Genomic DNA, 23,833 nt, shown 5'->3' with positions numbered 1-23,833 from the left:
GACTGTAAAAAGCTCCTGATAAGCTTTCCAGGTAACCTAGGGGTCTCTGGAATACAGTTTGAAACTGGACTGGGAAAGGCTGCTGCCTCTTCTGTGATTTACGGATCCAATCCTAAGTACGACTGGGAATAAGCTCCATTAAAACACACCTTACTTCATCAGGTGCACTATCAATTGATAGCAAAGCAGAGCATGATCTGTCTCATTAAAAAAAAAAATCAGTAATATTTTGCTTTCATAATTCAACCCTATTGTTCTGAGTTTGCAAAAAAAGAAAAGAAAAGAAAGAAATATATTCAGGGACAGAAATCACCAGAGCACCCAATGGATGTTTTCACTGTAGTGTCTGGAAATAAGTAATTTTATATTTCACAGTTAATTAGAGTGGTAATCCAGGGTCTTATGTTTGTGTTAGTTAGTTTTAGTTAGTTAGTTAGTTAGTTAGTTAGTTAGTTAGTTAGTTAGTTTTAGTTAGTTAGTTATTACAAGTATTTTTCTGTCCACCTATCAAGTTCCTAACAAAGTTTATGAATTTAAAAGAATCATAATGTAAATGCCAAAACGAAAGCAAACCTGACTGACATTATTTGCTGAGTATTATAAACTAACAGTTCACTAAAACAATAACCTTTTCATCTCTAAGGCTGGGTGCAGGCTTCCTGAATTCAGTAGTTTGCAAATATGCAAAGCCATGGCAGTGCATGGTTCCTTCCTCGCCCTCCTCCCTAACCCGCAGCAAATTCCCCCATGCTTCTTATTACTTTTGATCATAGCTTTAGAATAATATACGCACTCTCAATAATCACAGTCGATAACCTCTCATCTTGACCAAGATTTAAAACCAGGGCAGGAGGGCAGAGAAAGAAATTCACTCTGGACAAAGGAAGGACAAAGAATGTCTGTCTCCAAGGACACCTCCTGATTCTGCCAAATCGCAATTTGCGGCAAAACAGTGCTGCACCTGTCCTCTGCACCAGATGTAAATCTTGCTGCTGGTGGTAAATATTTTTAAACTCAATAACTGGCAGCACTTCCTAGTCATATCCATGCCATCCCTTTCAGCCATTGACAGAAAAGCACCTTTGCACAAATGGGATTGAGGCACCACGCTCACCTGCTACAAAGCAACGGTACCCAAGATTTATTCCTGATAGGAAGCCCAGATGACATAGCTACCTGTAATTCCCCATGTGCCTGTTTTCGTGCTCTTCTTTAGAGATCTGCTTGCGCACTTGTGCCAGTCTCTCCTTCTGAAAATCAAGAACATTTAAGAAATGATCAAACATGTTCCTTGAGGAAGGACAGAAAACAGAGGCTTGCTTATTCATTTATTTGAGAAAAGCAATCTACCAGTTCCTCTCTCCTCCTTTCTAGGGAACGGCGCTGTTTCTCCCAGTCGGAAGACACCGGCGACAGCCTTTTCATGGAGCCTTGGCCGTAAAGCCTCTTCTGAGCTTCTGCTTTCTGCTTGGCTAGGTTTTTTCTTTTATCACTTGTCCTGAAACAGAAAAGCACAGCGATGAAAGAGAAGCAATGTATCCAGTGCGGTGTAGTGGTTAAGAGCAGTAGACTCGTAATCTGGTGAACTGGGTTCGCTTCCCTGCTCCTCCACATGCAGCTGCTGGGTGACCTTGGGCTAGTCACACTTCTCTGAAGTCTCTGAGCCTCACTCACCTCACAGAGTGTTTGTTGCGGGGGAGGAAGGGAAAGGATATTGTTAGCCGCTTTGAGATTCCTTAGGGTAGTGATAAAGCGGGATATCAAGTCCAAACTCTTCTTCTTCCATCAAAGAGGGGTGCCATCTGGTCTCACCTTCTCCTAGGCCTTTAAAACATTGGTGCATAGGAGCTACTGGGCAAAAAAATTCATGGCATAGGGGCCTGTCGGTGAGCTTGCAGTGGCAACTCACCTGCTGGGAGGCAAGGGAAGTGTCTTCCCCTCCCCCCACCCGACATCCACAGTCACCATTACCATCAGGGATGGTTCAAGGTTTCAGAGGCCTCTGAGAAAGGTGCCCTCCATGAGCTCCCTCAGAGAAGGGAAAGTTCCTTTCCTCAACTCCCATTGCCTGAGAAATGAAGAGCAGAGGCACTGGCAGCTGTACCAAGGAACTGACTGGCAGTGTGAGCAGAAGCTGCCTGCCTTCCCTTTCAATAGCAGCCACTCTTCGCTGATTGCCTGCACACTCTAATAAATAATAATAATAGTAATAATAATAATTCCATTATTTGTGTTATGTATTCAGTGGTCTGTGTTTGCCTGACCTTGAGTCTGGACTAAGGATTCCGAACTCCTGTGTTCTGATTCGATACATGATATCCAATCGCAGAACATTTCAAGATTTGGGCCTCTGCCATTGGCCCTTAAACTCCAAGTGATGATTCACAGCTTGGAAGTTTAGACTTCCAATCACGTTGGGAGTGGGAGTGGCCCAGGCCTTCAGAAATGTATATAAGCAGTTGCTATGTCTCTGTTTTTCAGTTATGTAGTTCAATAAAGGTCCTTGCTGTTATCACTATGTCTTGTCTTGTGGGAACCCACCTACACTTCAATTTGTACCCCACCCATCTGGCTGGGTTGCCCCAGCCACTCTGCGCAGCTTTCAAAGAAATATAAAAGCATAATAAAACATCAAACATTAAAAACTTCCCTATACTGGGCTGCCTTCAGGTGTCTTCTAAAAGGTGCACAGTTATTTATCTCCTTAACATCTGATAGAAGGGCGTTCCACAGGGTGGGTGCCAATACCGAGAAGGCCCTCTGTCTGGTTCCCTGTAACTTCACTTCTCGCAGCGAGGGAACCGCCAGAAGGCTCTCAGCGCTGGACCTCTGTGTCTGGGCCAAATGGTGGGGGTGGAGACACTCCTTCAGGTATACAGGGTCAAGGCTGTTTAGGGTTTTAAAGGTCAGCACCAACACTTTGAATTGTCGGCCACATGTTCTGGTGTTCCCAAGAGCTCAGATACATACTGGAAATACATCAGCAGGAGACCAGCCTTGCTTTCCTGAAGCACAGCTCTTTCCACTGCCAACGGATTGCTGGGACAGCCAGAAAAGGCAGGCCGCCATCCAAGAAAGTGGGAAGGACACTGAGGATCAGCTGCAGGCCAGGAGAATGTAGGGCAGGGGGGAAAGCAATGGCGCTTGTCTACCTGCCCTTGGGGACGAACAGGCAAGCAGCCAGCAGCAGTGGCAGGAATAGAAGCTGCCGCTTCAGCCCATCTCCTCTGTGAGCAGCAGTTCAGGAAAAGGCGGAGGAAGGTATTCAGGGCCAGGTACAGGGAAAAGAGCTTGACTGGAAGAGGAGAATTTAAAGGCATGGAACTGGAAAGCTTCCTTTGGGGAATGTAAAAGCTGGAGTCAGCAGAAAGGATCTTGGAACGGGAATGTGTCTGCCTTTTTCTATTTCGCGGTGGCGTTTTATCAAGTTGTGGTATTTTATTGCATCTTTATTACAACAACTTAAAAAATAATAACTACACAAAAAACCTATTCATGCCAGAAGGAAAATAAAGCTAAATACATTTCCGCTCCAATTCTAGCTGTCAATCATTTCTCTCTCTCTCTCTCTCTCTCTCTCTCTCTCTCTCTCTCTCTCTCACACACACACACACACACATATATATATATATATATATAAAACCAAATAAATAATCCACACCAATGAGGACAGCGAAGGAAATGCATCACATGGGAGGAGGCGCCCATAAAACATTTACAGCTGAAAGCATTCTAAAAAGTAGGATGGAAAACTGCAAAAACTTTCTTCTCGTTTGCAGTTTTCTCTCCTTTATTAATTACTCCCATAGCACTGAGCTAACCCAACAGAATGTGCACGTCTGAAGGAATTTGGATTTCAAACGGCACCAGAAAGCTTCTGTTAAATGAAGTTGTTTAGAGGTCTCAATAAACAGCCAAAGAGCACCAAACTGAAATGAATAAAAGAATGAAGACAAATTCATATTACTATAGCTAAAAAGAAAGAAAGGGAGGGACGCAATTCGTTAAAAGTCTGTAGTATTGTGCGCCAAGGAAGCAGAATTTGGGAGATAAGGGTATGCTCCCTTTGATGACAGGAAAAGAGCAAGGCTTTTTCCTTTACCATCTTTATGGTCACTATAAAAGTGACTCCCTCTCATGACTTAACTTAGCCCCAACATGAGATCTTCCTACTGTGGGTAGCAAATTTAAATCAGAGTGCTGTCTGAAGAAGCTGCCTGGGCCTTCTACAGCTCCCGCATCAAACAAAAGATTTAACTAACGTATCTTCTGATGAGGGAACAATGTTAATTTTGGCTCAGAAGAATTTAACATAAACCACAAGTTTCCTATGGAACATTTACAATGACTTTGGTACATCACGATGTAAATGTATCTCTATTCCCTCTCCCCTCCAAAAAAACAACAACCAACTAACGAAAAGAACAACAGGGGAAATGTAATTTTACCTTATATTGAGCAGCTTTAATGCATTCAGCAGGACACCTTTTTTCACATCATAGTCTATTTTTTGGTCAGTACCAAAGCTCGGGGCTCGGTTAATCTGAAAAAATTATAGAGGACAGAACATCTCCAGAAATGTCTTAATCCACAAAATAACCGTGAGGTATGCTCTCACACAGACATAACACTGGGGCCCAGTTTTCAAATGCCAAACACCCCCTCTCTCAAGCATTATTTCAAACTATTTGGTAATAATTGGGGGGTGCATGCATGCAGGCCCCAACATCCCCGACCCCCCCCCCAGCTTCACCCCCAAGGTCTGAATGGGGATTCTTCATGTGTTCACCAAAAACACACACTTCGAATCATCCCCATGAGTGCAAACACTGAGAGGAACCAGATTTCTTGATTATTGAGGGTTCTTAGCCCATGGATAATTCCTTCCTGTTCGACTTGGGAAGTTCACTGTCTTGGCATCACTGCGAAGAGGGCCCTGTCTCTTGTGTCTGTCCGCCCAGGGACACAAGGGCATCAGAAGATTATCAGGGTAGGTTTGGATACATCTGAACTGTGTCATTCAAACTGTCTGGAACATTGAAGTCAAAAGGGACGCCTTCAGGTTTTTTTTGTTTTTTGTGTGGAAACCAGTAAAAAAAAAAAAAGGTAAAGGACCCCTGGACGGTTAAGTCCAGTCAAAGGCAACTATGGGGTTGTGGCGCTCATCTCGCTTTCAAGCCGAGGGCGCCGGCGTTTTCCACAGACAGCTTTCCAGGTCATGTGGCCAGCATGACTAAACCACTTCTGGTGCAACAGAACACCATGACGGAAACTAGAGAGCACAGAAACGTCATTTACCTTCCCGCTGCAGCTGCATCTATTTATCTACTTGCACTGGTGTGCTTTTGAACTGCTAAGCAGGAGCTGGGACAGAGCAACGGGAGCTCACCCTGTCACAGATTCAAACTGCCGACCTTCTGATCAGCAAGCCCAAGAGGCTCAGTAGTTTAGACCACAGCACCACCCGCGTGGAAACCAGTGCATATGATGTAATATTAGGACTGTAGGTTTAACTTTTCCAGCTTCAGTTAACAGTGTGGCAGCTGCATTCCAGAGCAAAAGAAGCTTTCAAACCTGTGTAGGGTATGTTAACAATCCCACTGGGACAAGACTATCACATACATTATAAGCTCTTCGAAGAAAGGATGTGTGAATGGTGGACGTAGATGAGCACTCCTAGTCACTGCTTCCACCTGTGCATCTAGGATCAAGGCTGTATCTAGAATCTGCTTCCAACCTGCCATGTTCATCATCCAGTTTTCAGCTGCACACTCTTCCTTCTCTTGCCCTTACCCTCCTCTGTCTTCTTCCTCTCTGGACTCGCCATTTTGCATATCCTCGACTTTTGCGTATCCTCCTTTGATGGCACACCATATCATTCTCTTCAATCTAGTCATGTATGAGCCACCTAGGACAATTTCTTGTGTTGACAATGGCGTTCTCTCTCCCACTTACAAGCGAAAGACGTCATGCAACCATGGCTCTCGCAAAGAAGCTCTAGACAGCATAAACTGGAGGACCGGTTCGTTGATTTCATGTAGGACATTTCTGTCCCACTCTTATGTACTACACAGTGTTCGCATAAAACAATGCAGCCGATAAAAAATACAAAAATAAAAATAAATCAACGCTTGAACCAAAGTTCAGTTCAGAAACAACAGGGGAGTCTGAAGAGGCATGTTGAGGTGCATTCAAAATGGAAACAAAAGGACTGTTTCTCTGAAGAAATGCAGCTATTGATATATTAGGCTATGTATATATTACCAGCTTTAAACTAGGTTTTCTCATTTCGGATCAAAGGTGGTTTTGGGGTAAATGCATCAAAACACAGTATTTCATAAGAAACTACAGGATAGGCATGGATGGTGACCAATGTGTGAAAACTGCTTCCCAAGACAGTGGTTAATAAAATTAGTTAATAGAAATGAACTAGCTAATAAAATGAATGTTCCAGATGAGAAACTATTGCTCTGCTTGAAGAATAATCTTCCATGTTTCTTCCACTAGATGGTGCAAGCACTTCCATCTTTAAAACAAGACACAAGGCCAGGACAAAGAGGGAGCAAATATTTGACTTGTCTACACTTGCTCCCTCTGAAAGTGGGGGATGTTTCGTGAAAAGGGAGTTCCCGAGCATTGATAAAACCCATTCATATTTTAAATCACCATCTCTTTGGAGCTCTTTTATGCACTGTGAAAAAGCTCTCGTCGAGGAAGGCCTTCTATGATTAGCTCTACTGGGTATATGCTGGCTTCGAGACACGGCCAACCTTTTGAGAACGTAAGAAGATCCACCTAGTCCAGCATCCAAACAGATGAGAATGATGGAGAGCCTGGAGGAGCAGCCCTCTGCACTCTTCTCCTGCTCCTTGCTCCCAGCAAATAAAATGCAGGGCTGTCGAAAGCCATCTATTATGATATGGGTTAGCTTTGCTCAATGACCTGGCTGTTTTCGCACATGGTTCATTGCATTGCATCCTTTTTGTAATACTTACAAACTCTTAAGAATGTCTGGTCTCTAGTAGATCAGACCAACGGCCCATCTATTTTATTTTGTTTTTGGTAATTTTTATTACATTTTTCTGTTAAAATATCAATGACTTGCCTTCTTCTCTTTCCATGGTTCATTTTGCATATCGTAAATCCCTCCATATTTTACATAAACTAAACCATTCGGCATTCCATCAAAACTTATTTACACCGCTGAATTGATCTTAATGCTGCCAACGCTTTAAAGTGTACACAATTTCCCCCCATATATTCAATAAGCGTTTTCCAATCTTCTCTAAACGTGTGTTCTCCTAGTTCTCTTATTCTATATGTTAAGTCTGCAAGCAGCGCATATTCCATCAGCTGAAGTTGCCATTCTTCTTTAGTTGGGACCTTGCTCAGTTTTCTATTTTTGGGCTAACAAAACACGGGCCACAGTAGTGGCATACGTAAATAACCTTTTTTGACACCTGGGAATTTCCATCTGAATTATCACCCAACAAAAAGGACTCTGGTCTTTTTGGAAATGTATACTTTTAAACATTTTTTCCCAATTCATTATGGCTTATTTCCCAATACCCTTTACCATTTTACAGGTCCACCACATACGAAAGAATGTTCCCTCAACCTCATTGCATCTCCAGACCCATGGTCCATCTAGTCCAGCACAATGATCTCACTGTGGCCAACCAAAGCGAGACCTGAGTGCAGCAGAGCTTTCTCCAAATGTGATTCCTAGCAACTGGTGTTCTACAGTGGAGGTAGAACATAGCCATCATGGCTAGTGGCTGATGATAGTCTTCTCCTCCATGTCTGGTCCTCTTTTAGAGACCTCCAAATGGGCTTTAAGTATCAAGCCCTTTAATGCTCTTGTCTTATTATTGTTACTATTTTAAAGCAGCTTACCTCTAGGAGCCATGGCTTGAGTTTTCTGTCCAGCAGGATATCAAACCCCAGAACTTCAAAGCAAACACTGTCACTTCCTGGAGACTGTCCTGGCCTACACATACGGTAAGCGTGAAGGACATGGGGCTCTGCTACTATGAGAGTCTTCACCACTAGTTCCTGGGGGATTGTGCAGAGAAGAGAGAGATGGGGGAAGCAGCATCGTTATTTATCTAGGTGTTATTTTGTTTTGTTTCGTTTTAGATCACCAAAAGGCATTAAGCAACACACATTCAAATACAAGAGACAAGACTGGCTGTGCAGAATTAAGGAATCTAATCAACAGCTGGTTTCACTCTAAATCACAAGAGCACATAAACAAACTGAATTTTGTTTAATGCGTTTGTCACTCGGCTGAAACAATCTGATTCTTGTGTCAATTTCCCAGCCTCAAGCCTTGAAAGAAGGCTTTGTATGAAACATCATCGGGTTTGCACTCTGCCAAATAATTTAGCTATATAAAAATGTGCATCCAAAGAAGAACCTGCAGTAAGTCAAAAACCAGATTGCGTCACAGTCCAAGTCAAGAAGTGAGGAGCACTCGTAATAGGCCAACATAAACATTGAAAACAGCTATTGCATTATTAGTTTTCTCTTACTGAAATATCATTCCAGAATTTGGAAACGTCAAGGTGATTTGTTTGCAGAAACTCAGTAAACCACTTTATAGAGCGCTTACTGCCTTTATCTTCTGTTTCGTCCCGCTCAAAACGCTCATTATGCTTATTCACAGAGTAGTTGGTCAGGTGCATAAACAGCTGGCTCTGAAAGGAAGGGAAGATAGGAAAGGGTCGCTACTGAGCTACAGGTACAAAGACAGTTTGCGGACATTAATCTGAGGTAAGCCTTTCTCCGGGTACCGCCACCAACTGACATGCCACAGGTGGCTACTGGGAAAAGATCCTTCTCACTCTTAGCCCCCCAGCTCTCTCCAAAGTTGCGTGTTGCTTGTCTCCTTTGGGTTCCATCTGGTGACAGGAAAACACCATTTTATTTTTATTCCAGGCCTTTTAAGATCATTTCTACAGTCATATGATGGTCCTTAGGAGGGTGTCCCAAGGACCGTCGTTACTTATTAATGCCAGTTATATCCCACAGGAGGCCAAGGTTGTGTAATTAATCCCCCCCCCCTCATATTATCCTCACATCAGCCCTGTTAGCAGGGCTATTTTCTAGCTGGAACTCTCTGGAAACTCAGTTCCGGTAGCTCATATGTAGGCGCCATTGCCATTCAAAGAGTATGAGGGAGGTGTTCGTTGCAAGTTCTGGCACCTCTTTCTCTAGAACAATAGCACTGCCTGTTAGGTTATAATCAGAGTTCATGACTGGAACAAAGTCACTTGGTGAATTTCATGGTTAGCTGGGAATTTGAATTCTGGTTGCCTGGGTCCAAGTCCATTGTCCTGATCACTACACCATACTTGCTTTCCATAGGAAAAATTCCCTCTAAGAGGGTGGAGTGAGAGCTCTGACCAAAAAGAGGGACACTCAGTGTCTGGCGCCTCTTCCCTGCCACTGCAAAAACATCTGTGTCCCTTGTCCTACTGATGTTCAAACTCCCCCAAAGGGTGCAACGTCAGGAGTGGGCCAAGGAATGGGGTAGATCTGAAGGATCCCACACCTTCCTGGTCACCAAACACACACTAAATTAAGGAGAAAACTAAGCTGACCAAGGAGGTATCATAGTTATTTCTTTCCCACTGTTCCAAGTGAAAGGAAAATTGGGTTGCTGGCTTTTTAAAAGCAGAAAATGGTTAAATACAAGATGGCTGCTGCATCCTCACTTCCAGCCCAGAAGTGTACTGGATGAGGCAGCTCAGGTGAGCATTTGGTTCTCCTTCACCCCCAACACACATTAGGACTGCAGCCCTAATCTTTGAAATCCTGGGTAAATCTGCTGCATCATCATTTTAAGCTTAGCAGCTGCACTTCAACATTTACTGATAATGAAAGCCGCTCAGAAAACATTGCTATTGGGATAGCAACAAGAAAATGAGGCAAGGCCTTTCCACTGCAAGATGCAAGTATGTAGCTTAACGGTCCTTTCTCTAGGTACAATTTGTATTTTCTGTATCGTTGCAACTATCCCAAGGCCAGAGAGATGTCAACAACATAGGATTCTCTTGTGCTGGAGTTTCCAGGGCAGCGGGAACATCTGGAACTTCTTCCAAGGACAAGTGTCTCTTCCAGTTTGATATTCTCTCTCTGAATTTACAGCCACGAGGGTGAAAAGTTAGAGCTGAAGGTCATGACACACTCATGTTGTCCACAGATTGGAAAAAGGTTTGAAGAGGGGAGTCTATTCTACTTGCATGGTTCCAAGTCACAGTAGAGATCACACATTCAGAGAAAGCTCCCCATCTCCCATTTCAGACCTTCCCAGTACATAGATGGGGGGCAAGCAGGGATGGTTAGGGGGTGGAGTCTGCAGGCATAGCCTTGTTTCCACACAAAACAAAATGTTAAGCGTGTGATCCTGAAGGAACACGTGAACAGCGTTTTCCGAGTCTGTATCTTATTAGCTAGCTGATGTGCATCACAGGCTCCAACACAAGGTGGCCCAGGTAAACAAGGACTAGAATTTGCCTAACTAAATTGTGCACTGTTTTTTTGCTCAAAATGTCATTTCCTTTTCCTCTTCTGGCACCTAAACTATTTTGTGCTGCACTCAGGAGTGTTTCGTTTGATCCTAACAACCACTTACCAGATTTGAATCATTGGGGGGATGATATAGCTCTGTGCCCATCCTCACTAGCCCGTCATGATATAAAAATATTTTTAAGGGATCACAGGAAGTCACCAGAATGTACACTCTTAGATCAAATTTGTAGCCTTCAATAAGAAAGGGCTTGTCAAGATATTCCTGGACTATGAGGTGTTCCTGAGAATGAAGCTTCTCTGCATTTCTTGTGAGGGAGATCCTGGTTAAAAGGCACAAAGATAAGTTTTAAATACAGAAAGTTAAGTAAACCCTCAGAAATACAATTACAGCTGTGACAGATCATTTGACCCCCATCAGTTCAGAAACTGAGGTTTGTAACTTGCTATAACAAGACATCAACTTGGTGCTCTCCAGATGTTGTAGTCCGGTAATGTCTAGAGGGCACTAGATTAGCAAAGGGTGTCTAAGGCCATACACAACTAACAACAACAACTTATTTATATGCTGCCCATCTGACTGGGTTACCCCAGCCACTCTGGGCTGCTTCCAACAAATTATAACACAATACGACAAACACAAAACTTCCCTATACAGGGCTGCCTTCAGGTGGCTTCTAAAAGTCAGATAGTTCTTTATCTCCTTGACATCTGATGGGAGGGAGTTCAACATGGCGGGTGCCATTATCGAGAAGGCCCTCAACCTGGTTCCCTTTAACCTCACTTCTCTCAGTGAGAGACGCTCCTTCAGGTATACAGGGCCAAAGCCATTTAGGGATTTAAAGGTCAGCACTAACGCTCTGAATTGTCGGCCACATGTTCTGGTGTTCCCAAGAACTAGAATAAATCCGCTTGCTTTTGAAGCCTGGTTTTACACTAAAGCAATGCAAAATGATCTCCAACACATTTAGGACCAAGCAGTAAAATTAACAAGTTAAGGAATTAAATTAGCTTTTTAAGTCATAAGGTTCTCCAGACAGTCTATCCAGCTGCTTTGTTATGAGTGCCATCAATTACGTTTCTATGGCCTCTCACATAAAAAGGTAAAGGAACCCCTGACCATTAGGTCCAGTCATGACCGACTCTGGGGTTGTGGTGCTCATCTCACTTTATTGGCTGAGGGAGCCGGCGTACAGTTTCCGGGTCATGTGGCCAGCATGACTAAGCCGCTTCTGGCGAACCAGAGCAGCACACGGAAACACCGTTTACCTTCCCACCGGAGCGGTACCTATTTACCTACTTGCACTTTGACGTGCTTTCGATCTGCTAGGTTGACAGGAGCTGGGACCGAGCAATGGGAGCTCACCCCGTCACGGGGATTCGAACCGCCGACCTTCTGATCGGCAAGTCCTGGGCTCTGTGGTTTAACCCACAGCGCCACCCGCGTCCCTTTGGCCTCTTACATATTTACCTTTAAAAAAATCCTGCCCTGGAAAATGGTTGAAGCTTTATTTAAAAGAAACCATGCTGTAAACAAGCATGAATTATTTCGCCCTATTACACCATTTCATACTAAAAAATGACTAAAAATCATTTATTGCTGCTAAGCCTGGGCAAACAACTTTAACTATGTGGGTATTCTTGTAAGATAAAGAATTGACCTGAGCTGCGTATTTGTCATATTTGAAAAGAGAGAAAGAAAAAGCAAAGAAAAAAAGCAAATGAAAACGAATGCGTGTCACCGTTTTTACTACTGTATGAAAAATCCGATTTACATCATTGTTGTTATTTCTAAATCCATGGGTCATATTTACAAAGAACAATATAATCTATATTCAGCGCAATTCACAGTAACAGCAGGTGACACACAAGATTGAAGAACCTGTAAGCAGCCTTCGCATGAGCCCCAGCCTCCACCTCCCATCAGCCCCAGCCAAGGCATCCAATGATCATGGACGATGGGAGTTGTAGTCCAGCAACATCTGGCAGGCATCAAGTTGGAGGAGGCTGACTTAAAGAAGCATCTTTAAACCCTGCACATACCCATGCCCCATTGCACCGTTAGCTGGTTTGACGATGAATGTTTTCTGTCTACGTTTTCTCTTGAGTTCTTTTACATAATTCTGGAATTGTGTGTACTCTGCTGGGAAGATCCACGTTCGAGGAATAAAGCTGTACTCCTGAGGCTGAGATTTTATCATTCTGGGGAAAAGAAGAAGAATTGCCAAAATGGCAAAACTTACCGGAACAATAAGAAACCAAGAAAGAAAGAAATTTTTATTAAAGAATGGGGGGGGGGGGAATCTGTGGAACACTGAACAAGTTTTTGTAAACATGCAAGTTCGTTAGCAGGAACGAACCACAAAGGTTTGCCGATGTAACAGAGAACATTATTAACTTAACAACAGCAGGATTACAGAAAAGTCAAGAGGGGATTTGCTATTTAATATTTGGATGCATGGATTTCTCTCTTTTCCTGAATTCAATTATGTATTGCACAGTCTGAAACTTCCTCCAACAACTCACAGGGAAACCCTTAAGGGATAGAATTTTCATTTGTACCATTTATACTATTTGCAGTTTATTCCTTCATTTACAGGGGACTAAGGCAGGAACACATTCATGGGAATTATCGCTCATTCCATTCACTGATACTTCTTTTGTAAAGGGGAACCTTAATATGCCTAATGTTTCAGGTATTTAAAGAGTTGTTTGTGTAGGGAAACATTAGAAGAAAGATGTGCAGTACCACTATGCCACCCCATGCGGCATGTAGACAGCAAACAAAAACCTAAGAGCTTTGGATGCAATGTATTAATTCCACAAGGAGATTACACAGGACTGCCATTGGAAAGAAGGTCTGTGCTTCAGATTTCTTGCCTCGTTACAAAAGTTGAAAAAACTGACAAGCACATCTGCAAAACCAGGACTGCAGCCAAGAACATCAAGGCTTCAGTACAATAGATAGCCTGTCACAAAAACTACTCGCTAACGGCGCAACAAAACACAATTGCCAATGTAGTTTTTTTTATTGCTGTGCTCAGGATCATTATAGATCCAAATACTGGCACTGCAGTGACTCAGATTACAACCGAGGTATCACACACAAAATTGTATTAGTCTCGTTTAGCAGCTCAGCTAGGTTTTTTGATGTTTGTACTTCTACAAAAGTGACAAAGGGACTTATTCTTTCATTCAAACGAAATGCCAATTCATCTCACTCAATCCGGGGTGTCCATCCATTGAAAGGCATTCCACATGAGGTGATATGAACCCTCTTTGTGATTGAGCGTGATTTGTGATATCTTTTGTGCATGCTGGTCATCAGGTGATAAACACGGTTGTAGGAACGGGGTCAATGGCTCAGTATTGTATCATCCAAAGTATGCTATCTAACAGATTAGACTCACATACACTTGGTGGTTGTTTCAGTAATTCAGTGCTCAGGGATCCTGATGCACACAGCTGATCCTCTTTCCCACTTACTAATCCACAAGACAAAAGATGGGGAAATCTCATTAGCAGCAAAAGTGACAATAATCCACAGAAAGAAAGAAGCCCACATATGGGAGCTTTCTTTTTCCTAGGAACAACTCCTTCCACCAATGAGCTGAAATACTGACGCTTTCAATCTTTGCCTGGGCCTCAGGCCACTTATGTAAGCCCCTTTTGAATGAAAGCTAATGGAGCTCATGCCAGAGAGCTTTCCTCTGTTCCACCTTCCTTTCTTGCCAAGAAATTAACTTGCAAATGTGAACATTTCCCTCTCCTATTTTGGACCAAGTTTAAACTCAGGATACCTCTCTGCACAGAACAACAAGACTCATCAAAAGAGGACTTATACCTTTCGAAATCAAGGTGAGCATACTATGAGCACCTAAAATGGAAAGATGTGATCCTGTTCTTATTCCCATTTGAACCAAGAGGATGGCTGCTGCACATGTGTAAAATATAAAGATGTGCTCAGAAGGGGCCTATGTTCAATTTAGGCCCAGATTTCCTACCGGGCCAGGGCTCAGTGGTAGACCACATGCTGTGAACAAAGAACGTCAAGGAGTTCATAGAATCATAGAGTCAGAAGAAACCTTGATGGTTTGTCTAGTCCAGTGGTGGCCAAACTTGGCCCTCCAGCTGTTTTTTGGGACTACAACTCCCATCATCCCTAGCTAACAGGACCAGTGGTCAGGGATGATGGGAAATGTAGTCCAAAAACAGTTGGAGGGCCGAGTTTGGCCACCACTGAATTAGTCCAACCCCCTGCAATGCAGGAATCTCAACTAAAGCATCTAGGGTTAGGAAAGATCCCTACTGTATCCTTCGGAAAGCTACTTCCAGGGTAGTTGATATTGGACCAGATGTACCAATAGTTTGTCTCAGTATAAGGCCACTTCCTATATTCATTCTGGTGCTGCTTCTGGTCCTCTCTTCTTGCACTTACATATTACTGGCCTCATGAGTCTTGGCAGCCCTTTCTAATATAATAGAGATATGAAAAAGCAAGTGACTCTTTTTCGAGAGCTGCTCTAAGGCCTTGTAGATTAGACGGGATGCCCTATATAGCAATAGAAGGCATTCATTCATTCTTTCTCTCTCTCTCTGTCTCTCTCCCTCCCTGCAAAAGGCAAAATGGAAGCAGGTACCTTAAACCCAAACGCCGACTGCAACAGACGACAAAAGTCTAAGCACATCTACTTCCTTATTTTATAATAGCTCTGAATCGCACATCAGAATGTATTAACTTTTTGAAGCCAAGGCGGGGATGAGAAGATAAGAGATGAAAATATGGGGCAACGGGGCTTGTTGCCGAATCCAATTTTCTCAGCTGGTGTCCTCAGATACATTGTCATGCCTGTCACTGTTCGCTTTTTTTTTCATTCACACAGTTGCCTCTAGACATCCTCTTTAGAACAAAAGCGAGGAGATTTGTTTTGCCACTTCTACAGCATGCTTTCTTAAAATGAACTCCCAGCTACGCTATAATTAATGGGTATGATTCAATGTCTCACAAACGTTGGATCTGCATGAGCATTTCAGCCTGCCAGACAGAACAATCCCCCGCCTCTCGTTGCATGCTGTTCTGGGGGGGATCGCCCAACCCGCCTGACCCTATTTTGAGGGGCACAAGGCAAGGAAAGGGGGGGGAGCTCTGTTGAGCAATCGAAAGCCCATGATTCAAAATTGTTCAATCTGCCCAAGTCTTTTTTTTATTTGTTCTAGGGCTAAGCTAAATGCCAAGGTGGCAGACCCATGTTTTAAACGCAGGTCTGTCCCACCCTCATAGAAATGAGGGTGAGTGGTCCAATTTTAAGAGAAAAAGGAACATGCAGTCAAGGAATGCTAACCACCTGCAAGCAACCTATGCCATATCCCCTCCTCACAATTCTTTCGCCCAATACTACTTTTTCTCTGAGTTGGGCTCCAGAACCAGAAATGATCTGTGTTACTGGAAGGACATAATTCCACACCTCTAGCCTGTTTTCCTCTCTCCCCCCAATAATTTTTCTTTCTTTCTGCAGATCTGCATTAAGCTACATGGTCTTTAATTTGAAAAGCTCAGATTCTTGGGAATCTAACCAATACACACAGTTCACACAAAACAATTTAGGTGACCATCCCTGCCTTAAGGAGCTAGATAGCAGGTGTTGCATTGGTCTATATCTTTGTTCAAAATCCTAATTCTTCACACACAGACACAAACACACACAGAGAGAAAAAGAACCTGATATCAATAAGAGACCTGATCTCATAACCTTCACTTTATGCAGGGAGCTCTCATCAAGACCACACAAAGGACTCTGTGCAGAAAATTGCCTTTTGGCAATATCCCAACAACAGCAGGGACCAGGGCCGCTCAAAGCCCCAGACATTGGTCCAAGAACCAAACAGGCATTTTGCCCTAGTTGAGGAACACATGCACTAAGACATACCTGGGGAAATGGTTACATACAAAACCCATCTTTTTATTTCTTGTCTGCTGCTTGGAAAGATTTCCCTACTTCTTTGGGGGTAAAGCTACTGGAATATATATAAAGAGAGATATCATCCCTTCTTCTCTTCCATGGTTCATTTTGCATATCATAAATCCCTGCATGTTTTACATAAACTAAACCATTCAGTATTCCATTATTACATCCATCAAAACCTATTTACACTGTTGAATTTATCTTAATGCTGCCAACGTTTTCAAGTGTACACAATTTCCCCCGTGTATTCAATAAACATTTTCCAATCTTCTCTAAACGTATGTTCTTCTTGTTCTCTTATTCTGTATGTTAAGTCTGCAAGCTGCGCATATTCCATCAACTTCAGTTGCCATTCTTCTTTTGTTGGGACCTCACTCGTTTTCCATTTTTGGGCTAATCAGCTATTGGAAGCTTTTTACCACACTAATAAGAATGTGCAGAGCAGTTCCCTAACCAGTCAGGATCTGGCCACACTAATAACAACATAAGGAAAGTCCATCAAAAAAAGAGCCCATAAGAAGGCCCATCTACTCCAACATTGTGTTTCCTACAGTGGCCAACCAGATACTACTGAGAAATTCACAGAAGGGCATGGAAGGAACAGTCCTCCCTTTCTGTATCTCCCATTCAAATGATATTCTAGAGAACTGCTGATTCTGAATCAGAGCGTTCCCTATAACTATTGTGATTACACAGACATCTCACTCACAACAGGGTCTTGATAAAACTCAGGGGCTAAAACTGACCCACAAGGTCCCTAGATGTCAGAAAACAATGCTACATTACCAAAAAAAAAGAAGAAAGAGAGAGTTTATTAACCTGCATTCCTTTACACACAAAAATTAAAAAGGAAATTACTTGGTCATGTTTCTTGCTAAGAAATCCTTCCTACAGATCTCGCCCATTCCTGGAAAGTGGTTGATTCTCTGGCGGGAGAAAATAGGGAAAGACATACGTTAGGGAAGGGTCAGCAATTGAACTTACTAGAATTTATTTTAGACTTGTAACGAAATCAGTACCTACAAGAGACCGCTATTAATTATGCTAGGTAGATGCTGGAAATCTATTAGACAGCATGGACCTGTTTAATTATTACAGTGGTACCTTGGTTCTCAAACTTAATCTGTTCCGGAAGTCTGTTCCAAAACCAAAGCGTTCCAAAACCAAGGCATGCTTTCCCATAGAAAGTAATGCAAAATGGATCAATCTGTTCCAGACTTTTAAAAATAACCCCTAAAACAGCCATTTAACATGAATTTTACTAATGAGACCATAAAATGAAAGGAATAAACAATGTACTGCAGTCACACAATCAACCAATCAGTAGCTGAACTGGGTTCCACACACTCACAAAAACAAAACAAAAAAGCTGCAAAAACAAAAACGCAAAATAAATAACAAAAACAGAAAGACCTCAGCGTAACACTCAAAACAGAAGTGTGGCACTCAAATTGGAAGCGTAACACTCAAAACGGAGCACTTTTGGCATCCGGAAAAAGTTCGCAAACTGGAACACTTACTTCCGGGTTTGCAGTGTTTGGGTTCCAAGTTATTTGAGTACCAAGGTGTTTGAGAACCAAGGTACCACTGTACTGGGTTTCAGGCACTCACTCTCCACCCCACCCCACCCCGCCAAGCACTGAAAGACCATATAAGAGAGCTATGGGGCTGCATGAGCTGCCTCTAACTTCTGCTGCATGCAAGAGTCATATCCCCACGTTCCACTGCTGTGTCAAAAGGAGGAATAAGATTAGGCGTGTAGTGGAGATGCAGTTAGCCTTCACGGCTCCACAACTGCCCTCACACGAACTTTTGAACTATGCAGTGATGTGACCCCCCTCCTACTTATAGCAATGTATGGGGCCTTATCGTTCCTACCCGGTTTAATCTTACAGCAATCACACGTGGAGGATTATCAACATTTTCCCTTTAACTGAAGCAACATGAGAAGAAAAGAGGCACCATGTTGGGTTCACGGCCGTGCCAGGGTCTAGACTTGGGGTAGCCAACATGGGCCACAAGGTGTGGGAAACAATTCTCATCAGCTCCAGGGGCAACGGCCAGGGAGGATGGGAACTGGAGTCCTCAACTTCTGGGGAGAACCATAGTGACTACCCCTGATCTCCCAGACTTACATCCAAGCACACTAGTTACTGGGACCTCTTTGTGGAACTCCATTAAGTTCTGGGCAATCAGATTTCCTCTTAGGAAAACTGAAGCAAAAACAGAAGAGCAAAAGCACGTTGATAAGCACAGAGGAAAGGGTGAATCAGTGGGCTGCTCTTCAGGTGGGCATATCTGGGTAAACTCATGTACAGAGAAGTAGTGACTGGCTTATAGCCACGCAGATTGGGCGAGGGCCCATTTGAATGAAGACATATAATCAGCATGCCAACACTTTCACTTGCTTACTGTATTTAACCAATGCACAGAAGGCTGAGAGTGCTTTTCTCATGTTACCAGCTTTTGGTTTGGGAACAAGAAAGACTGAAGCTGCCCATCAGCTTCAGATGGTGCAGCAGTAGCAAAAAGGGATTTTTATTTGTGTGTGGAGAGAAATGTGCAACCACCAAATGCAGAATCAATTTGTACATCAACCCCCCCCCATGAAATCCAGCAGACCCCTGCAAACAGGAAAGTCAACTCTTGCTTCCCATTATGTCAGTAGAAGGTAATGGGTACATAATCATGAATGCACAATCAAATATACAGATTTCTCCCACCACCAAAGTTTGAGCAATACAGAAATGTTATTATTTCTTCTACTGTCCTGATCAAGGTGCCCAAGGCTACCTAGTTATTTCTTCTTTGTACCTGGTAGTTTCGGAGCTCAGCAATCTTTTCCTGCTGCACGGCACAATCACTCCAAATGAGATTTGCAGTCTCATCGTCGTCCCGAGTCTTTACATAGCCCATTTCTTCAATTACTACGCGTACTGCAAGAGAGGAATAGGTACATGGGGGGGGGGGAATCAAACTAGACTCCGAGGGAAAGTACACATAATTTAGTCATACAGCAGTACTAGCACACAGGCTATTATTGGGTTTTTTAAAAAAAAAACTTGTGCTGCTCACCTTGCGATATTTAATTTTGCAAATCTAATCCTGCCGATTGCATAGTTTTAATCATTGTGCTGCTGGGGCTGGGAGCAAACATTAGCTTGCTAAAGGAACCGACAAGAGCTTGTCGCTCAACCAAAAATGATTGAGGAATAACCCATTTAGTTCTCAGCTGCACCTCTGACATGAGATCGGCAGCAATATGTTGGCTGTGAAACGGGATGAGAAGGTTGACCTCACAAGCAAGGGTGATTTCTTATCTAGGCATAAATAATCAAACAGAAATCTGTTGGTGTGCACACAAGAGGTTGGAAGAGCGATTGCTCGTGCCTGACATACCAAAGCAGGGGGAGAGGTCACAGCTGTAAAACGAGCAAAGGGGAATCACAGAACTGTAGAGTTGGAAGGGCCATGTAACCCCCTGCAATGCGGGAATATGCAGCAGTCCCATATGGGGATCAAACCTGGAAGAGCCATAGCTCAAGGTCAGAGCATTGCATGGCATGCAGATCCAGTCCCCAGCATCTACAGGTAGATCTGGGAGAGAACCCAGCCTGAACCCCTGGAGGGCCACTGCAAGTCAGGGTAGACAATACTGAGGTCTGCTTGGGCTGCTTCCTGTTGTTTCTTCCTATGTATCTAAAGGCAACAGAGCGATGCTTGAGTCTTATGATGAAACAAAAGGGCTATCAGAAGACCCAGTTGCATTTCTACGGGAATGGAAATCTTTTTACAGAAAGGGCAGCTGGAGACCTGCCATACAACCCCCTCCAGAGAATGATGTTCTGAATGGTAATTACAGGAAGACTATTCAAATGACAGCGCCCTCGTCATAAGCCCCCAAGACCTAATTTCCTGTGACTAAACTCAGAAGGTAAAAAGCCAACCTCCGGCCCAGCAAGAAATGCGCTCTCTGCTCTTTTGCAAGCCATGTGTAAAATTAATGTGAAATGGGTGAGGCGTTGAGCTTAATGCACTGTGAGTAGTCCTGTTAAACGTTAGACACTGGGATGGTTTAATAGAAGGCACTTAACGCACACATTCCAGCAAATGTGCGAGCTCTTACAGAACCGGGACTAAGCCTTTAAGCAGCTATTCTCTCTCAGGTGACATTTCAACCAAGCATAAATAAACCAGAGTTTTAGGGTGCTAAGACTGGCTGCTGACTCTGCATCCAAAACATCTGGAAGTGCGACTCATACAGAAAAGGTTGATGCAGGCTGTAGGCCTGATCAGTGCCTGGGTGGGGAAATATTAGGAGTTTCATAAAGGCAGTCTGGGTTTATAGACTCATAGAGTTGGAAGGAGACTCTGAGGATCATCTAGTCCAACCCCCTGCAATTCAGTTAATACTCAAGTGTCCCATATGGGGATCAAACCTACAACCTTGGCATTATCAGCACCATGCTCTAACCAACTGAGCTATTCTCTCAGTGGCTAATTATAATAGTTTTTTTAACTTAAATTTGTATATTTCATCCGAAGATCCCAGGGTGGTTCATCAATTCCCTAAGAACATAATAAGATCAGACCAGAAATTCGGGTAGCCCGGTTATTTCTCGCAGTAGCCAACAAGATGCCCATGGCAACCCACAAGCCACAATAGCAATAGTATCACGTTCTATCATACTTTGACCTGGAAGCTTTTTTAGCTATGTAACTGTCCTTGCTTCATCCACTTTTCTTTATTCTTATCACATAATTTAATTGTAAGGTAAGCAGAATATGTAGCTTGCTACCAATCTCATATTTTGTGCCAGCGACATTCGCAGTGATTGCTCCGTGTTTTTTCTTCTCTCTGACTTTCCTCCTTATTGTGCTTTGGTAAGGCAGCTCCGAGCTCAAAGTCAGAGAAGAGGTCCCTTGGTTATCTGTTTAAAAATAGGGAGGGTGGGATAAAATTCTATAATACCATCACAAAGTTCTTGCACGTAGTTACAAAAGGTGAACTGAACACACAGGTAAGTTTCTTTGTCGCCTGGTCTTAGGAGGCATAACAAAAGTACAAAAACCAAATTAAAAAGGGAGGACTTCCCTTTGGTTTAGGTCGATAAGGTATTGCAAACATCTTGGAGCAATTTACAGCTCACTCAGTCTCAGTCCTGCTCCAACGAGATGCAGGCGCAGGGCTATTTTATATTTTTAGATGCATGCCCAAGACTATTTCAGGTGCCCAACCCTTTTCTGAATGGCATTTTAAAATTACTGTCCACAGCTCACATTCCAGTCTTGTACCGTTAATTTTATTTTATTCTTTTGGGTAAACATATTGCACTTTCATTTTTCTACACACCTCCTCTCTGAATTAATATAATGTGAGCGTTTTATAAAATCTCTTAAAATACAAATTAGAATACACCTTGGTCATATGAAGGAACAGTGCGACCGTGTGTGGTTCTCCCACTTTGTATACGCAGCATAAGCGTGGGAACACGGTGTATATGCATGTACATCAGGAAGCACATAATTCAGGTAACCCTGGAACTAGCCACTCCCACCCCCCTTTTAATATGAAAGAATGGCAGGGATCTGAAATATGGTTCATGCCATGCATTATGGCATATGCAGTAGAGGAGGTGCATGTGTGCTGCGCAATCCCGTACATGGCATTGGCAGGCCTTGGAATTTTGCACCGTCCGTCTTTGACCAAATATAACCAAGATACGAGGCTTTTTGCAAGATGGAAGCCTACCTCCTTCATTGGGCAAGGATGGCATGGTCACTGGTAGGGTGCAATAGCTGAGCCCAAATCCTGCTGCACGCACTCAGGAAACTTCAAAGGCCCTCCAAGCCAGTTCTCTGAAAGCTCTTGTCATACCATGTCAGTTCAAGACTGTGGCGAAACTCAGTTCCAAAAAAGAAACAGGTGCCTGCATTTAATAAAGACATGAACCCATTATGAATAACTTTGGACAAAGTAAAATGCAAGGTTAGAAAGCAGTGGGGGTTTTTTTTTAAAAGGTACAGATTAAGAATCGGATTCTAGCGTCAAAGGAAGAGAACCTTCAGATCCAACCCATAAACTTCAAGATGGAATTTTCCAAAACGCGTTCCAGTATTTATTGCGTTAAAATTTGATCTCACATATTGTTTTAGAAAAGACATGCAGAATAATCATTACAGCCACTAAATTCTCCGGATGTTGCCCAGCATAGTTGAAGGTTGGGTGTCTGAGGTGAGTCTGAACCAGCTGAAGACCATTGACCTACTCTTGAGTAAAACTTAGCTGACTGTCACCCATGGGCATTCTCTTTATTCCAAAGTTACATCAAGTAGCATTGTGGAAAAATGTAGCTATGATGTAAAAGTACCAAACCTGTCAAATTCAAGCCACAGCCAATTTAAACTTGCTACATGGTCACAGGAAGGGAGGGAAAACCACATAACTATCAGGAAAGAAACCACTTTTTTGCTAACATGACAGATTAATACTGATGACAGAAGCTCTACTATGCTCCTGACTGATGCATAATATATTACAGTTTTAAAAGGGTAGGAGGAATGCCATGTCTTGAGTGCATTACAAGCCACAGTGCTTTTCTGGCCAGTTATGGACTTGACTGCACATACTGTACTCCCAATAGCTTATCTGGACTATAAACAAAAAAGCTTGCAGATGACAAGGAACAGGCACTCGAAGAACAGCTACAGAATGGCATTAATGTAAATGATGAGCAGGAAAAACTTGGCCTCTTGCACTGAAGTGCATGGGACGCCATCGACACAGCCTATTTTGTTCATTCAGGAGGATTAAAAATATACAACGGGTAGATGAACATAATGCTCATCAGCACTGGGGCAGAAAGCTCCATTCTCTATTAAATCTTCAGCTCTCTGAAAAAGCTTCCAGAAAAAGAACTGAGTCTTTTAAGATTCCCACTCATGATACAGTGGTACCTCGGGTTAAGAACTTAATTCTGATTAGTTTTAATGGAACACATTGCAAGGCAGCCAGCCATTCTTAGAACATCACCTTGGCTATTTTTGCAAAGGGTTTCATGTTTTCAGTTGCTGCCAGCAGATTGCAGGAACAACATAATCGTTGTGATTCAACTCATTAGTTCAAAAAGTGTTGATTATGTAACAAAAGAAAAAAATCAGAACAGCTGCTAACAAGCAGCCTTCCCTTGTCCTTGGAGACATAGTTCCTATACCCAACTGCAATAAGGTCCTAACTAGAAAAAATATTGGTGAGCCATTTTCAGATGGCCCATTCCTTTAATTCCACCCAGCACCCCCCCCCCCAATGCAGCCAAGTGAATTGGATTGGGACAGCA

At 43.0% G+C, this 23,833-nt stretch overlaps 1 protein-coding gene across 4 annotated transcripts in view; it reads right to left on the bottom strand.

Annotated features, from left to right (window-relative positions):
- Positions 1-23,833, bottom strand: part of TTLL7 (tubulin tyrosine ligase like 7) — a 72,339-nt gene that overhangs the window by 27,492 nt on the left and 21,014 nt on the right. For 3 of the 4 annotated variants that reach the window (XM_053391925.1, XM_053391924.1, XM_053391926.1), the window contains exons 2-12: positions 22,249-22,426; positions 21,296-21,427; positions 19,311-19,432; positions 17,355-17,422; positions 12,577-12,735; positions 10,640-10,856; positions 8,535-8,699; positions 7,897-8,055; positions 4,449-4,543; positions 1,351-1,498; positions 1,177-1,250 (exon numbers count right to left, since the gene is read on the bottom strand). In XM_053391925.1, coding sequence (XP_053247900.1) covers positions 1,177-1,250; positions 1,351-1,498; positions 4,449-4,543; positions 7,897-8,055; positions 8,535-8,699; positions 10,640-10,856; positions 12,577-12,735; positions 17,355-17,422; positions 19,311-19,432; positions 21,296-21,427; positions 22,249-22,273 — 1,364 coding nt within the window. In that variant the 5' untranslated portion in view covers positions 22,274-22,426. Of the gene's footprint in view, positions 1-1,176; positions 1,251-1,350; positions 1,499-4,448; positions 4,544-7,896; positions 8,056-8,534; positions 8,700-10,639; positions 10,857-12,576; positions 12,736-17,354; positions 17,423-19,310; positions 19,433-21,186; positions 21,428-22,248; positions 22,427-23,833 lie in introns of those variants that run through there. The other variant, XM_053391927.1, reaches the window with a different exon arrangement.

Source organism: Podarcis raffonei, chromosome 6 (assembly GCF_027172205.1).
Source record: "Podarcis raffonei isolate rPodRaf1 chromosome 6, rPodRaf1.pri, whole genome shotgun sequence".
Lineage (NCBI taxonomy): Eukaryota > Metazoa > Chordata > Lepidosauria > Squamata > Lacertidae > Podarcis > Podarcis raffonei.
This window is presented reverse-complemented; position numbering and strand designations above follow the sequence as displayed.